General features: G+C 42.5%; 1 protein-coding gene across 4 annotated transcripts in view; it reads right to left on the bottom strand.

Moving 5' to 3' along the window:
* Nucleotides 1–810: 810 nt before the first annotated feature.
* Nucleotides 811–17751, bottom strand: part of LOC116042560 (trinucleotide repeat-containing gene 6C protein-like) — a 53783-nt gene continuing 36842 nt past the window's right edge. For 2 of the 4 annotated variants that reach the window (XM_031288781.2, XM_036000344.1), the window contains 18 exons: nt 17185–17388; nt 14902–15068; nt 13959–14033; nt 13611–13668; nt 13175–13317; nt 12686–12832; nt 11716–11856; nt 11122–11241; nt 10788–10871; nt 9890–10163; nt 9288–9452; nt 7976–8167; nt 7317–7466; nt 6952–7068; nt 6118–6333; nt 4861–4934; nt 4345–4484; nt 3317–3665 (listed from right to left, as the gene is read on the bottom strand). In XM_031288781.2, coding sequence (XP_031144641.1) covers nt 3317–3665; nt 4345–4484; nt 4861–4934; nt 6118–6333; nt 6952–7068; nt 7317–7466; nt 7976–8167; nt 9288–9452; nt 9890–10163; nt 10788–10871; nt 11122–11241; nt 11716–11856; nt 12686–12832; nt 13175–13317; nt 13611–13668; nt 13959–14033; nt 14902–15068; nt 17185–17388 — 2816 coding nt within the window. Of the gene's footprint in view, nt 3666–4344; nt 4485–4860; nt 4935–6117; nt 6334–6951; nt 7069–7316; nt 7467–7975; nt 8168–9287; nt 9453–9889; nt 10164–10787; nt 10872–11121; nt 11242–11715; nt 11857–12685; nt 12833–13174; nt 13318–13610; nt 13669–13958; nt 14034–14901; nt 15069–17184; nt 17389–17751 lie in introns of all 4 variants that reach the window. The other 2 variants (XM_031288779.2, XM_031288780.2) reach the window with 2 other exon arrangements.

Consider the following 17751-nt stretch of genomic DNA (forward strand, 5'->3'; position numbering starts at 1 on the left):
TTTAAGGGTGTGATGCTGCCGCCATTTGTTTGATCCCTCCTGTCCCCCGCTGCACCCTCTGCAAAGGTTATCAAAGCTCCTCCAAACAGGGAACAGAAGTGCTCTTTATACAGATACAGTATGACACAGCAAATTTATATTGGCACATTACGTTGGCAACTTTTACACGCAATAATGGGCCCCGAAACATTAACAATAGACCATCTTTTGAGAAAAGAATTCAATACAAGGCTTTTCCCTTCCAATTAGGATTAAGTTCGAGGCATGAGGTCCGTACATATTGTTGCGCAGATGGCCTTTTAATTTAAGACTTTGCTCTCACAGTAGAAAGGACAGATACGGAGAGCTGCATCTTATACTTGGTATCATCTACTCCCCTACCCTGAGATCAAGCTGGACAGAAGTGCCTTCAGCGCAGAGAAAAAGGCCGACCTTTGGTAAAGTGTTCGGTCTTGAGTATATGACAGTGTTCTGGTGGCTTAGCCTGAACTTTACAGAAACGGCGGCCATTCTGAAGTGCTGACAGAAGCGCACAGGGGACAAGGTTAGGGTGTGCCAAGCTCTGGGAGGAGTGCTTATTCCCGAGTCAGGTTTGGCTGTAAAAGGGCCCCAGCCTCTAGTCTTTTGCATAGAAATAGATAGGAGGGACTGTTGGTGCCTGGTCAGGGGAGGGCTACTGGGTCTGGTTGAGGTGGAGAAGGAGAGGAGGTCATAGCGTAGCAGCTAGGCAAAGGGCAAGGGGGGACAGCCTGTGGGCACGCGGAGCAGTTTAGAGCAACAAACACCCACACCCCTGTCTGAGACACCCTATTTTTTACACAACCTAAAGATACTACCTGGAAGTACTACAGAATACTGTCAAACACAAAAGCATGATCAGTTATAAACAAATAGACAATCAATAACTCTGTAGTATTGATCCTCGTTTTGCATTCAATACACAGGATGAACATACAGAGGCACCTCTGACCAAAGTGTTTCTGCATATGAACAGTGAAGGGCTAGTTCAGCAGCCAGTATTTTGTAGACCACTGCATGTAGACAAAAATAACAATATAACACATTGAAAAAAATAAAGTCAAAATGATCTTTTCCAAAAAAATAAAAAGTACGCTGGCAAAAATTCCAGAAATATGACTATTACATCTTCCAGCTAAAGTGATCTTTGTGTCAAAGAACTGAGAGATGGGGGAGAGGGCAGGACGACAGCAGGGTCGAGCGGTGGCGGGTCCCTGTTGGAGATGCCTTGTGTGGCGGAGAACCGTGATTGGCCGGTCTTGGAGGAGCCCATTTCTTGCCAGACTGAGAGAGGGTCAAGTGGAGCCCAGGAGGAAGTGCTGCGCTGTGGGGCTGCCGCTTGACACCCAGAGGACCACAGCAGAGAGGCACTCAGTGGACACTCCCACTCCCCACCCCACTCCGACTCACCCATCGACTGGCTGACTGGCCAACGGGTGTCAGAGACAGCTGACGTTGCAAGTCTAGTGCCTCCAAACAGAACAAGGCTTAACATTTGGAGTAACAGTGATATTCACTTTGATATTGTTCAAAGAAGGAAAAAAAAAAATAATTGACTGCAGTTTTTTTCCCCCAATGTCCAATGGTACATTTCAGTTTTGTTTCCCTTCATCCTGCTACCAGAGGAACAACGCCAGACACATTTCCAAGGAATAGATATAGTACATAAAAGAACAGTATTTTTGTTTTTGTTTTCAATGTTTATGATGCTCCTTTTTTGATTTATTGGATTGCAGTTGAAGCGATTTGCTCTTCATAAGTGCTATGATAAAACCCTTTGAATTTATAAAAGTCTTAGTCTCTTCTGTTTGTACAGTACCAAACACAAGGAACACTCGTAGGTCTACTGCATTAGGAGAAACCTTATTTGGTATTGTGCCAGATACCCAGAACCATCCAATCCCACTGTAGTAGATTCAGTCTCTGTTGGGTGTGGCTGTGGCAGAGAGGAAGTGTGCATTATTGTGTACCCAATGTCACTCTTTAGTACACTTTGCTGCATGCACAGTTCAACAGCTGCTTCTTCCTCTTTGCAGAGTTTTCCCAACAGTTTCAGGGAGATTGGCGGCCTGGAGGGAATCCAAGTTTTGAAAGGGGGTAAGGTTTTTGAAGTTCCAGTCTTTTGCTGCAATCAGCAACAATCAAAAAAAGAAACCAGATCCGGTGGACATAGAGTATGGACGGAAGAAAAGTCTATGGTGTATATTGCACAATGTAACTAAAGGTGAAATTGTGTTCTTTTTTTCCTCCGAAAACTGGCAGACCATATGGACCGCTGGGCTTCATAACAAATCCGACAATAGAAAATTCAACAAAGCACCAGTAAGCGACTGGGTTTAAGGTGACCAGAAGGATCTGGGCTTGCTGACGTCAATGATTAGGTGCCACCGGACATACATAGAGATGTATGGAAACGGAGACACGCAGCAAGGTTGACAAATAATCTTCTCTCAGCTTATATGTGATAGATATCAAAAAATGCGCTTGGGTCTAGACCTACAAAAAAGAACATTTAACAGCTGTGTCAATCCCTTTGAAAATACAAAATCTAAATAATTAAGCTGATGATTGGTAGGGCCAGTCACGTGGCCAGGCCTTTTTACTGCCCAGTGACAGAGTTGGTCACCAGCCATGTCCTGTACCACTTGCTGGCTCAGAGGTGAAACTGTGCAAGATTTCAGCTATTTCTTCAGTTACAAAACAAACTAAAAAAGGCGGCTTGGGAAGGACCTGGGCCAGAGAGCACTTAAGGCTAATATTAGTGCTAAGAAACAAACGTTAACTAGTCTAAAGGTCTTTGAACCACATCATTGGCCATGGACATGCTGGGAATGGTCGTTTTAAGTCTTATTTTGGGATGATTTTTTTTTTTTTTGGAGGGAAAAGGAAAGTCTCAGATGGCAGCTTTGATTGCTTCTCCTAAAAAAAAAAAAAAAAACTTCACACAGAATGTCATGTATACTTATGGAAAAACTTAAAACACTTGAAAGGTTTCTTTGTGTTGTGTCTCATTTCAGTTTGTTTTATACGATGGTTTTCAAAAATACCAAAAGGAAAAAAACAACAAAAAGGACAAAAGCAAAACAGAAGGACTGGAGTCTGCAGTCTATGTGGTAGGGACCCCGGCCTTCTGATTCACAATTCACAGTTCAAATTGATACTGATTATCGCCACATGATTTGCTTGGGTTTTGCTCCTGTTCATATTTTTTTGTTGTATTTTTTTTCCACCCCACCCTCCACCGATGGCTTACATGACGTGGTGGTGGGTTGGTTGGTTAGTGTATCGTGGCATCATCCTACATGGACTCCCCACTCAGCAGATCTCCAGGCAGCAGGGTGTTAATGGAAGTTGGGCTCCCGATCACGCGGGCGTCCTCTCCGTTTGGCGGCCCCCACAGGCTGGAGTACTGGGGCACACCGCCCCACAGCAGGTCGCCTCCACTGGGCTTGCCTCCACCGCCACCGCTGCTCCACTGGCCAATAGAGTGGGACTGTGCTGCCCCGCCCATCCGGTTTTGATTGGTTCCTGGGTTGGCCTGCCAGCTAGTGGTGTTAGCCCCCAGCGACTGGCCTTGTGCAAAGAAGCGGTTCACCTCCTCCTCACCGGCAAACTCTGCCAGGATGGTGGTGTTTCCAAGCACACACCTTACAGAGGACAAAAGAGGAAGTCTTACAATGATAATTCAACCAGAAATAAGGAACTAATAGTTTTTTTATGTTATGAAAATGTGTTCTTTCATGAAAAAAAAAATGGCACAGCATACAGCTGACATACTTTTTAAGCAAACCGTACTGTTTTTTTAGGGCTTTGCCATGCTTTTTTTGTGCCCTGCCATAACCACATTTCGTGCTGCTGATAATGAAAAGTGGGTCATTTTGTTTCCATGACAACCAGCTGCAGTGGCTGCCACTATTAGCAAAGCAAAATTAAGGACAAACCTAAGATTAAACACAGCTAATGTTTCTCCAGGCCGTCTCTGCACTGGTCTTTCTTTCCATTTCACTTTGATTATTACAACAACCACAGTAATATTACAATACAGCGGACAACGGCATGACTCGCCACCTCCTCTTTCATGTGACTGCCCAGATACAAAAATAACATAACTATACTCATGCAAAAAGATTAACTGTTCTCATAATGGGAAAACACCTTTAAGAAAGCAGAACCATTAGGTTTTTTCCCTAGTGCTTCCCATTTTCTTTCTCTGTAATAGCTGCTTTAGCTATGTTAATATAAAAAAGGTCAAGAAAGAAATTCCTTAGTTTCTGTTTGCTATGGGATCCCACTTTGGCTGATATAAGAGACTTTGCTGAGGCTTACATGTGCAGAGACTTCTGGGCCTTTGCAGCCTCGTCCTTGGAGCTGTAGCGCACCACAGCGTTCCCCTGGGTCAGGTTGAGGTGGAATGTGATCAGGGGACCGTGCTGCATGCACAGGGTTCGCAGAGTGGAACCATCAATCTGGAGCACAATAGAAAACACAAGTGCATTACAAACAGCTAATATCTGAGTTTATTCAGCTGTATTACACTGTATTTTTAGTCACTATTTATTTCCCTTACTCACTGTATTTTTGTATTTTTTTAATGTTGTTTTTCTATTATAATTTTTTTCTGTCTCAAGTGTTTTGTATCACACTTGCTAGAAGGCAAACTAAAAGCGCAGAATCATATTTGTTACATTTTGAGTATCCTAGCCCCTAAGCCATCAGATGCATTGTTTGAGACATTGATCCTTGACCAGATCTATCTTTGAAATGCTCATATTTATATGCTGGCTTTACTCATAATACGCTGTGGCTTCAATCTAGCAAGTCCTAGCAGCACAGAGGACATACTTGTGGGGTGAGATTCCTCAGCACCAGCCAGCTGCTGGTCCTGTTGGAGCTATCAGTACTCCAGGTGGTTCCCTCTGTAACAGAAACGTCAAATATAATGGTAAGTATTAAGTGTAAGAAGAAAAAGTAAAGTTGCAGAGCTGCAGAGTTTGCCATGATGAAATGTCAGTGCATTTGTGATTTAAAAGCAATTATTTTCCCATTACACTCATGAGAACTTGGTTCAATACTGTAGGCAAATGTGAAGACAAATTGAGTATGGGACAAATAGATTTAAAGTGAAATGACAGTATCCTTATAATAGTAATTTCCTGTGAAATCATGTGTGTGAAGATTTTTTTTTTCTGCCACTGTAATGCTTTTAATCTCTATGGGGTCCCGGGAGCTCTGGGCTCGAGGTCAGAGAGTTTAACTTTTTAAACAACAGATGAACGCGCCTTCTGCCAACTGTTATCTATTTCCACACACATGATTTCTTGTCTACACAACTACAAGTACTCTTTCCTCTTTAATCTGCATGAACTCAGACGTGTTATGTCAAAACAAGGTCACATATATGTTGTTTAATGAAGCTTCTCGCAGAGCCGGTAAACCTCAAAATGTCAGTTTACCAGGGTGTGGTTCCCCCAGCCTTTATATAGCAAGTGCTGTCAGCACACAGCTGTGAACTTCGGCACACGTACACACCTTCAGTCACGCCTGTGTTTGCTGTGTGTGAAATATATCATATTTCCATAATATAATATCTGTTGCTTTGACTTTGGAGAAAGTTGTCTTCAGTTCAAGGCTATGTTGATACTTCTTCATTTAATTTCATTGTAAATAACAGATTTTTGCAAATGACTTACAATTCTGCAATCTAAGACAAAGTCTTTGCAGCAACACGTTTGTTTCTTCAAAAGTTAATGGACTGGAGACTGTAATGATGTTAATATATTTTTAAGAGATCTAGTCCTGAAACACCTTGAAGTGAAACCTCAGACTTAGAAGTGTGAAAAGACTTAGCAATGGTTAACATGTACAGAATTTATTTGGCCAACTAACTAATAAAAAGATGCAACATTTTTATGTGTTTTTTCTTTTTCTTTTTTTTTTTTTAAATGTTATGCTTTGAAATGCAGTCGGAAAGGCAGGTTGGTTGAAAAGTCTGGAGGAACGGTGTATGACTTTGTGACGGAGGTAGAATCAAGTCATCTCCTTTAGATGCTGCTAACAGAAATTAAACAAGTGGATTGTAGTTTAGAGGAGAGTGCTCACCAGAGGAGTAGGAGGCGCTCCAGCCTTGGGCCAGGCCCAGAGAGTTGCCACCCCAGGTGGAAGAGGGCTTGTTGTTGGTGAGTCCTGGCGGGGGCCGGGAAGGGGCTGCGTTGCTGCGCGGCCCCTGAGGGACTTTCCACAGCTCATGGGAAAGAGAGGCTTGGCTCTGGGAGATGGGCCCTGGGGACCAGGTGGACTTCATGTCAGACAGTTTACCTTTACATGGAGAGAGGGTGGGGAGATTGAGGACAGAAAATCAGTAACAGACAAAGATGTGGTGTTACAACTAAGTTGGTTACAGGCTACTATGTCGAATATTCATATTTTCAAATTTATGTTTCAGTTTCATGTACCGCTTTTCTGGACTTATGTGAAATCTGACTTCCTTCAAATTTTGTGTAAATGCAAAAACAAGAACAATAGTTAAATAGACTCTACCAGTATTAACAATAGTGTCTAAAAACTGTATATTTTAAGAAACACACACACACACACACACACACACACACACACACACACACACACACACACACACACACACACACAGTGTGTGTACTGATGTCATGACCGGCAGGGTCAGGCTTGTTTTATTTTGTGGGTTGGTTCAAAGAGGAACATTTAGGTGAGGTTGCTGTCAGGTGTTGTCTAAAGGCACTGAGGGCACAAGTTCAGGTGTCACTTAGAGTAAAAGAAAGGTCATAAACTTGGGTTAGGTAAGGTTTAGGATAAGTAGGGAGCCTAAGACCAAGACTAAGTGTTGCATCAGGGCTCCCATTTGGATGAGGAGAGGTTTGGCAGGTCAGCACATGGAGGGAAGACACTCTGGATGTGTACCTGAGCCGTCTCCATCAGAGGACGACAGACTGAAAGAGCTAGAGTAGCCACTGATAGGCCAGTCACTGCTGGTTGGAGGCAGAGAGCCATTCTGAAGTGGCAGAGCTGGGGAAGTGGCTATGTGGTCGTAGAAGTAACAGTGTTGTGACCGTAGACGGAGAGAAAGAAAAAACAAGTAACTTCACGTATGCAATAGTTCAACCACGTGTATTGTGGCTTGTGGCGTAGCCGAAATAGTAACATGGGTCAGCATGTGTAAGTGAAGTAATTATCAATTTACATCTGACACTTTACACAGCATGTGTTTGGTTTAGGACTATTGGTTGTCTTAAAATGAATATGTGTGGCCTTGCTTTAGTTCGTACCTCCATTCCTGTCCCGCAGCAGATATCGATTGACGTCATGGATGTTGGTGTTGATGGTGGGACCGCTGGGGACGCTGCCAGGGGTCATGTTGGGGTCATTCTCAGGGTCGATGTTCTGAAGGCCCTTCCATGGCACACCTGGGCAGAACTCTAATGGAGCAAAATAAAATGCTTAATAAAGTGCTTAATTAAGGATTTTAAAAAACGACAAGGTCAGATCTCGAAGAACTTTTTGCTATCTCATGACTTTCCCACAGTTCAAGCAAGTCACACAAGCCTGCAACTGGTGCAGAACATATTTAGCAGTAAAAGACATTTACATGTACCAATACAAACAGCACAGGTGTAAATAATAAAATGAATGATGTCTGAATTCCATTTAGCTGATTCAGTCTCAGGGTTCTGGTGTTGTGCACGCTGGCTCACTGTCACAGGTCATGAATTACTGGGACAGTTGAATAAATCGGAACCATTGTAAATGTTATCAGTAACACCTCTGCTGCCAGTATCGCTATTGAAAATGTAAAGTATTAAAAGGCTTTGCACAACCATACAGGTGATTTCAATTACTCTGGCTGATTAGACCTTCAGGCAGGTTGAAGCTATGGTGGGAAATCCATGATTATGGTTAGGGATATTTAAATGCATCTTGTCCTCACCTGGGGGCCAGTTAATGTTGGTCCCATTGGAGATCTTTTCATTGGGGTTCTTGCCCTGTCCCCAGCTGTCCGAGGGCACCAGGGGGCTGTTGGGGGACTCAGAGCTGGACATTAGATTGTAAGGGCTGTATGAGTCCTCTAGCTGGGGGGGCTTACCAGGGGGGCACAGGGTAGAGGCAGCAGATATGGCACCTAGTATGCAGACAAAGACAAATAAGAGAATACGACTTAACCCCAATGTTACTTCCTGGCTGGATTACTGTATTTCCTTATTATCAGCTTGCTCCAATAAGTCCTTAAGACTCTCCAGTTGATCCAGAATGCTGCGGCACGTGTACTTACAAGAACTATGAACCCCCCCACTCTCTCCTTCCCCAACTGGTAAGACAGAGGGCCGAACAACTTAGAGCCAGATTCTGTTAAAGGTTTCTGCCTGTTAAAAGAAGGTTTTTCCTCGCCGCTGTTGCACCAAATGCTTGCTCTTGGGGATTATTGTTGGGTCTCTGTAAATTATAGAGTGTGGTCTAGACCTATTCTATCTGTAAAGTGTCCTGAGATAACTTCTGTTATGATTTGACACTATTAATACAATTTAATTGAAATGAAATTTAACTGATACTCAGAGTTTCTTTTAAGGACGTCAATACATCTTTGGTCATTGAAGGCTAGAATGGATGTCATTTCAAGTGTTTGTGTCTGATATATTCTTATCATTGGGGTGAATGAATATGTACTTCAGTGGTACCACATTGGCTCAAATATAAGAAGAGCTTGAGCAGCTTCTGTTTTAGCTGAGAATGGGCTTGCAGTCAGAATGTGTGAAAACAACAAACACAAAGAGAAAAGACATTTGACACTTCAAGTGTTTCAATAAAGGATGCTGTTAAATTCCCCTTCTGCAAAGTGTGATAGGCTCAAATGTGTGAGGACAGGTGGCTGACATTAATGATTATGATTGATCATCATTGTCTTAGCTATGAACCATTTGCAAATATCCCTAACAATCCCAAAAGTCCATCCATCTCAAACAACAACATATACTAAAAGGAATTACTTTTTTTTTAATCTTCAAATCCCTGTTGAATTATAGTGGTCATTATACAACATATTAGCTGCCTTGTGGTACTTTACATCACATGTGCAGGGGGACTGTACAGAATCTGTATAATGTGTGCATTTATTTAAGATGGCATTTATTTATAAGATACCTTCATAGGACATGCTAAAGGTGGTTTCATTTGTATTTTTATACGAGTACTGCATGTATATGCATGTACGTGTGCATGCCTGTCTATGTTTTTCTTTGACATACCGTGTTTATTGAGGTTGTTCTCCATGTTTGAGGAGTTGCCAGAGAGGCTGTCCATGGAGTTGGAGTGTGTCCACTGGGACAGGCGGGATTGGGGCTGAGGGGGCTCCTTTAGGGACAAACCCCCAACCTCCATGCAGTTTACATTCATGTTTGGATTCAGTCCAGCTACACAAACACACACACACACACACACACACACACACACACACACACACACACACACACACACACACAAAAAAGAATACTTTAATAATGCATAATATGCAATTCAGTGGTGGAAGATTTTTATTTAAAAATCTATTAAAACCGCTCAAACCAAAATAGGAAAAGTCCACATTTTAATTGCATGACGATGTAGGTATTAATATGTTTTCCAATGTCAAGGTGGAAGACCCTAAATGTGAATCTGCATGTATTTCTCAAAGAAGAATGGCTATGGACTGATTGTGATTTTAGTTTAGTTGTGTTTCCATTGAATGAATTGTGGGTGGCCACACCTTATGGTATCTACTGTCAACAAGCAAGCTACATTTAGTCAGATTCAAATTGTTTAAGCAAAAGTGACTTTTTTCAACTTTGTGTTGTCCCAACCCCAGACTCACAGAGAGGGTAGGTGCTGTAGGCGTTGGACGAAGACGGCGGCTCTTTGGTGTGCAGTGTGTCGGCTAGGCCCGGAGCCTGGTGTGGGCCTGTGTAGGGGTCCAGGTTTGATTTTCCGGAACCATGGACTCCAGCGGGGCCACCGGAGGGATGCAGACCAGCGGAGGAGGAAGAGGAATGGGAGGGAAGTTGCTGCTGTTTCATCAGCAGCGCTTGGTACAGCTGACGCTGGTGCTGCTGGATCTGCTGCTGCATGTTGGTGATTGTACGTGCAACCTGGGAGAGAAGAGATGCAGTGTCAAAACAATGCATCATAAAAAGCAATTTGGGCAATGGTGGGGGAGGAAAACAAGAAGATTAATAAAAGTATAGGGCTGTAAAAGTAAGATGGATGGAAAAATAAGGACAAGATAGAGTTAGAAAGAGGGAGGAGGAAACAGTGGAGGTTAGAAGGTAAAGAATGAGAAAATGAGAGGATTAAAAGGTTATGGATAAAATGAAAGATGGTATGGAAAGTGAAAATAAATGGGGGGAAAAACAGAAAATTTTTCAGAAAAGCATCCCCTAACTTGCAGCGGGCCGCTGATATCTGTCTAACAAAAGAACCAAAATATTAAAAAAGGAGAACAAACTATTTCTCCTTTTCACAAAAGCAGAAGAGTGGTTAGCTCATGTCCAACGAGAGGTAACCTGTTCCCATACCATGCTGATATCTTCAAGTTTGAGCAACTGCAGTTTTAACAATTCATGATGCTTGTTCCTTTGCATCATGTGAGAATCAAAATATTGTCTGAGAAAAAGTGAAGTTGTCTCAGCGTCAAGTGGGGAGTCACACACACAAAACGAATTACGTTTATGATCATACTTTTTGTTGGTTTAATGATGCATTTGTTGACTCACTTGCTGCTCTTGCTGTCTAATGGGGCCGGAAACATTGCGTTGCGCCTGCATCATCTGCTGCTGGATTTGTAAACGCTGGTATGCCTGAATAAAGGGAACAAAAAGTACAATACAATGATTAAAATATACAATAATGAAGGGAAAAATACAACAGAGTAGGAGAGAAGGGTCAACTGTTTCCATCTGATGAATCTTTCTTTATTTTAACTCATTTTAGCTTTACTTTTCATCTCCTTTCCATTTAGATTAAAGTCCACAACACACATTATCTGCTTCAAACCTCTAAATACACGATATACTGCTAATACAGATGGAAAGACGGACTCTGACTCACCATTTGCAGTTGCTGAAGTTGGTACAAGAGGGTCATTTGTTGAGGGTTTATTGGTGAGGTTAAAAGTGCAGGGTTCAGACCAATATTTTTTGCTGCAAACTGCAAGAGCTGTGCTTGGACCTGGGGAGGAGGCGGGGGGGGGGGGGGGGGCATAAAGGAGAGATGACAAGTTAGTCACTGCAAATCACAACAACTGTACAAAAGCAGCTTCTGGCTGGTACAACTAGCCACTACCACATGCATGTAAGGAGGAAAAGAGAGGAGAGAGGGTCTGGTTTTGCCAATTGGCAAATTGGCCAATTGGCTATAACAGGCATAGTATGGTCCCCAGAAAATACATTGTGATGTCTTCACAATATATTTCTGCTGATTTACTTCTAAAATTTTGAATTTTGATAGGCAGAAATTATACTACCAGTTTTGGCTTCTTGTCAAACATATCAGTCAGAGAGTGCATACGTCAAATCCTGTTCCCTGGTTATGGGACAACCAGTACAATCTGCCAGCCAACTTTTACTTGTTCTTGTGTGTTATGAACCAATATAGCTCCTTGTTACACATGAAATATGTGTGTGTGTATGTGTGTGTATCTACCTGAGGGGAAAGAAACTGAGGCACTTGAGCACGTAGACTAGGCTGGGAGGAGCTGAGAGGTGGCACTGGTGGCTGAGGAGGCTGCTGCTGCATGGCCCGGGTTTGTGCTGCTCCACTACTGCCAAACATTCCACTGGGTATCTATAAGCAGGAGTCATAAAGGTGAAACCTCTATGTTTAGTCAAATGAATGAAGCTGTTTCTTAACTGAAGAGCCACTGAACTGGGAAGAAATGTGTGTATTCTCGACCGCTCCAGAGCAGCTAGTTGTTATTTTATCTATTTTGCCATTTACCAAATTGCACAGATCAATTATCCTGTTAAAAGTCAGTTTCATCCACATTTCCGATTCCATACTGTGAGCGAGGTCTTTCGATTCATTGCAAAAAAAGTCCAGCTACAGTGCCTTTGTTTTGGCTTCAAGGACATACTGTAGTTTTTTCTGGGCCATGACTGCCTCTAGGGGTGATATCTGATAGAGCGTAACTATCTGATGTCAATGGGTACTTCAGGCAAGGTCATACATGCATAAGTGAGCAATAGAAAGTGGAGATTTGGGAGAGCATGTGGGTAGAGAGGGGTGTGTAAAACAAATTAAATGTACCAGTTGTTGCCATTACTGCATCATATACACTTAAATCTTAAAATGATGGTTAATGTATTTGCAGTGTGATAAACACAGCCTGTTACTGGCCTTTACCTTCTAACTGTATCAAAATGTTTTGCACTGAATAACGTTTGCTAGCACAATCTGTCAGCATATTCTGGTGTTAGTCAAGTCAATTTCAATTATCTTTATCTTGTTAATAAAGCAGCTGCAAATGCATTAAGTCCTGAAATGCTTACATTTTTTGTCTTTAATTGTATCAATGTTGCTGGTGCAAATCGGAGCAATTTGAGCCTATATGCGATCAATTTCACTTCAGTTCTGCTACAGTGCTTGGTATAACTGCGCGTGCTCAATGCGTTACCTGTCTGTTGTTCAAGTTTTGCATGGCCAGCCCCGGGTTGCCCTGTCCCAGACCCTGCCCAGAAAGGCTACTGTTGGCCAGGGGGAGCTTCAGGTTGGGGGAAGGCAGAAACGGTGATGGGGGGGCATCATCTGACAGAACACCATCCTGTACCAGAGCAAAATAAATGGTTGACCGGGGATAAACAGATAAGAAAAAAAAGCATTAATCATTACAAACATGAATGAATGAGTGAAGATTTGTACTGACAATAAGAATGATCAGATAATGAATGTCATGATGACCCTTTAACCTATGTATCAAGTCAAAACAGTTACAATGTAAAAAATAAAAAAGGCAAATGCCCCAAAAGGTAAAAAATTGCAAAAACTAAGTACAGATCAAAGTCCAAGTAAAAGCAAACTATCAATGTTTTTTTTCTTTACTACACTCATTTCCAACATAGATTTGGTAAAAGCCTGATGACTGGTCAGTTGCTTAATGTCTGACCTTATCAAGAAAGGAGGTGCGTTCAGAGGGGTCTTTGGAGAGTGCAGAGGGCCGACACACCATGGGCTTGTTCATGCCATTGCTGTAATCAGACATGCCCATGCCCCGCTTGTCCAGGTCCGTCTTCTTCTCCAACAGAGCGCCTGGGAGGGGTGGGGAAGAAGGGGAGGGAGGTAGATTTATTACATTACAAGTCTAGACAAGGAAATAAACTATACTTTTTGTTAGTATTAGTAAGCCAAATCCAACATTCACTGAGATTAAATACTACACTAACACAGAAAAGTGTGGCTTGGTATTACTCCCTATTAAATTGAAGTGGAAATGAGGCAAATGTTTTTCCGCTAGTAGGTCAGTTGCGTATTTGTTTTGAGGCATTGAGAAAATCGCATATTAGCATTTGCAATACACACACAAGGACATGTTGTAAACCTACTCATGGCCTGGTCAAGGTTCATGTTGTTGCTCTTCAAAGCCTCCTCAGCAGGGTCTCTCTGTAACACATGGATAACATAAGCCTGTCACTGACCATGGTTAAGTTGGAGAAAAAAGTTTTGTTAACACAAGTTTAGGCTGCATGGCTGTATTTATCAATGGAGGGTTTATTTCCCCCCTTAATTGATTGTCTGCCCTCATGTGCTTCTACACTGTACAGCAGAGGATCCTGTATTTAATTAAGAACGTTAAAAGGTGGCACATTTTTGGCCTAGTTGGGTAAAATCTTGACATAAAGATCTGCCTAAAAGAAAGAGTGTCAGTGCTGTGTGTCAGTGTGAGAACTTACCGGAAAGCCCATGTCAGTGAGCTGTTTGATCAGACGGTTAATGATCCAAGCATCATCTGGCTTGCCCATCTTCCCCTGACAACACACAAGCAAAGTATAAAAATATTGAATTATCATTTAAATGACAATAATTCCCACCATTAAAGCTGCGGGAGGCAGCACTATTTTTAAAAACACTACAATTTGAAGTAGAGTGAGACCTCCTCCTGCAGCTCTACCCCCCCCGTCCAGCCCCTCCCATCAGGCGAGCAGGGGCATGCGGCAGCTTCATACAGTAACAATTACGGGTACTAACCATTCACTTCATCCATCCATTTTCTTTGTCCCTTTGAGATGGCATACTGTGATTCAAGGTCTTAGCTACATAAACATGAACTTGAATTAGCCGCAGCAGTGAGCTAGGGTGAGCAGAAGGCTAAAGTACCGGATCGACTGCTGCGTTTGCGTTTCCTCTGGTGTGTCTTTTTTGTCTGCCATCTGAACGAGGAGACACGGAGGCTGTGTGACAGGAAACATGAACACCACAAACGAGCTGGCGTTTACCATGCTAGGCTAGGCTCTCCTGACTGTTTTTACAGCAAATGTCTGCTCCCTGGACAATAAACTGGAATACATGTTTACAGTTTCATTCCTCTTTGTAGTTTATATAGATGGATGACAATAAAGTCTCTTATCTAATAGTTTAGCCTTGAATAAGCTGCAGCACTGAGCCTTTAGCTACGATAAACAGAACTTTCACCAAAAGGGATGTGCATGCACATCTGCATTTTCAGAGCAGCCAATAGGAACGCTCTCTCTCTCTCTGAAATGACCTGTGATTTTTATTATGATTATTTTATTATGATTTTCTTTTGCCAAATGCAACAAAAATAAACTACCTACTGCAGCTTTAACATCTGCCAGTGTACTTATGACGACTTAGTGACTTAGTGTGTTCTCTGACCTTGCTCGGGCCCTTCTTGGGTCCATTGCCCCAGGAGTTGCAAGAAGAGCTGCTCTCCTGGGAGGTGGGGCTGTTCCACATGTCCCCATCCTCAGTGTCCCATTGGCCGGTAGACATGCCCATCTCCTCTCCTCCATTTCCCCAGCCATCTTGCATAGGTTTGGGGCCTGAGAAGGCGATAAAATAACATAATAACAACAGTTATTAGTTTTAGTATTTGTGACACATCTTACATGCACATTGAGAATATACAAGCCATTTCAGAGGATGAGAGCAGGTCATTTTTAACCTGACCACTTGGTGCCACTGTTGCCATTTGACATGCTGCATTTTTACCCTACACCTCCCTCTACCATTTCAAACATTTCAAACCAACACCACAAATAACCAAGATCTACTGAGACATGGAATTGCTTTATCACAGCAAAACTCCAGTAGCACCAACAAAAACCTTCATTTGGCACAAATGATACAGGTCTGAAGAAATTTCCTGTTTTTGTTCACTTAACTGAAGTGTGGTAGTGCACACATTCTGGGCGATACCATCAATCAGTCTTTTACAAAAAGGTGTGGCATTGCTGCACACAACCCAAATCTCAAATGCCATAACTGTCAAGGTGGCAATGTGTGGCATTATCTAGATTGTGTGGACTTGTTTTGTACACCAGCACACCTGAAACTATGTAATATATATAATCTGTTCTTTGTCAGTTTGCTATGGTAATATAGCAGCCACAAGACAGACATGTTTTACTTGCCCGATAACTAAACTTACTTGTCCGAAATGTAAAATGTAAAGGCCTATTAGAAAATAAATAAAATTAACAGGGATTTAGATATATAATTATAATAATTTATTAACGGACAAAACATACAATTAACAGGTAACAATTAAATAGCTGGAACAATTCTAACTTATTTCTTCAATTATTGGAGGAACAGGGGCTTCCTCAATTCCTCCAGCTGCCTTTGGCTTTTCAGCTATTGTGCAGTGATGCCTTTTGCTGTTATCATGAGCCTGTAGAATGTTGTAGCTGAACGACGTCGTTAATGTAGCCTACAAGGAGGATGTGCTGAAATAAGATCATCAACATGGGTGTGAATGATAGAAGGACACAAGAAATTACAATTCTATGCATGCACTAATATTATGTGGCAAATGAGGGACTGTCTTTTTTTTAAAAACCCTTTCATGACTAATAAAATTAAATGAGTATCAACTTCTGAGGTTGCTGTACCTAGTACATTTTCCAACCAGCCACCCTTAACAACCACTGATTGCTGATATAAACTCACAAAATATCAAGAAAGGAAATTCTTACACCAATTGTCCTTATCAAAGGAACACGCCGACTTATTGGGACTTAAGCTTATTCACCGTATCCCCCAGAGTTAGATAAGTCCATACATACCCTTCTCATCTCCGTGTGTGTCGTAACTCTGTCTGTCTACTACTTGGGCGGAGTGATTTGCTCGCAGCACCTGAGAAGCTCCGTGGTGAGGAGCAGAGAGTTCGCATGGAGTTCGCTCAGCTGCTGCGAGCAAATCGTAGCAGAAGTAGCAGGGCTTTGCCTTCTGAGAATATAGTTCCCAGTATGTATACAGTTAGAAGATAGCTGTGTCTCATGTGACCTTGTTATTTGTACACGCTGTGACTATACAAATCACAACATGTAAATAGGAAAATGTTGGCGTTATTTTGTCACTTATTGGGAGCAGTAGGCTAGATGGAGCCGGTTACCTCCAGGATCTGTGCTAAGCGAGGCTAGCGGTGGGTGCGTCAGACAGAGTTATGACACGCACGGAGATGAGAAGGGTATGTATGGACTTATCTAACTCTGGGGGATACGGTGAATAAGCTAAAGTCCCAATAAGTCGGCATGTTCCTTTAAAGAAAAATACAACTGTACATCTTTTGAATTCAAGTTTTCTCTTTCGGCAAACTAAAGGCCTTTACACACTGGGGGCGTGACATATAAACGTCACGAATCAAAACTATTTATACCGGCAACAATGCAAATTTGAAACAAAGATTTGAATATTGCCGCAGCTCATCTACCACGGCTGGCTAGGATGTGGGTGGGACAGTTTGAGGTCTTCTGGGGATGCTGCATTCCACTTGCCCGAACACAGAGTTTATTTGCCCAGGGCAAACCCGTGCAGAAATGGTGTGCGAGTTCAATCAATAACAGGTGGTACCATAGTCCTGCATCTTGGTACATGTTGATTTCCCATGTTTGACATAATGCATCACTGTAAATATAATTCATCTGTGGGTGTTACCTGGCTTGCAGGGTGCAGAACCGGTGGGTCCGTTGGCCCTGCCATAGGGTCCAGAGGGCTCATGGCCACTATCTCCCCATCCTCCTACTCCCCCTGAGGGCTTGCCCCAGGCAGAGGTGCCATTGTCCACACTTGATATTGGAGCTGCTGGCTCTCCCCAAGCAGGCTCTGACTTGGGTTGAACACTCGGAAGCTCTCCCCAACCTGGAAGAAAGAGGTGAACTGATAAATGAAAAAAATGTGGTCACGATGCTTTTTGGTAGCTGCAGTGTAATTGGTAAACAGCAGGGGGCAATGGTCTCATTCACAATCAAAAGGAGATGAGACTGTTGGGCATTAAGGGGCACCATGTCTACAGTATATGCATAGCCTTTGTCTTTACAAAGACTTAATTTAACTGGCTGCAGAGGTAACTTAAACTTGCTGTACAGCTGTTGATTATGTATGCATGACCATTAAGATGCCCTCCATACCTCTGAGGCTATCTGCTTAATAATCACTGTGATATAAGTCTTACAAGAAAATCTTTAAATGGAATAACCATTGTTGCCAACAATGCCTTTTTTA

The sequence above is a fragment of the Sander lucioperca genome, chromosome 4, assembly GCF_008315115.2.
Source record: "Sander lucioperca isolate FBNREF2018 chromosome 4, SLUC_FBN_1.2, whole genome shotgun sequence".
In the NCBI taxonomy this organism is placed as follows: Eukaryota; Metazoa; Chordata; class Actinopteri; order Perciformes; family Percidae; genus Sander; species Sander lucioperca.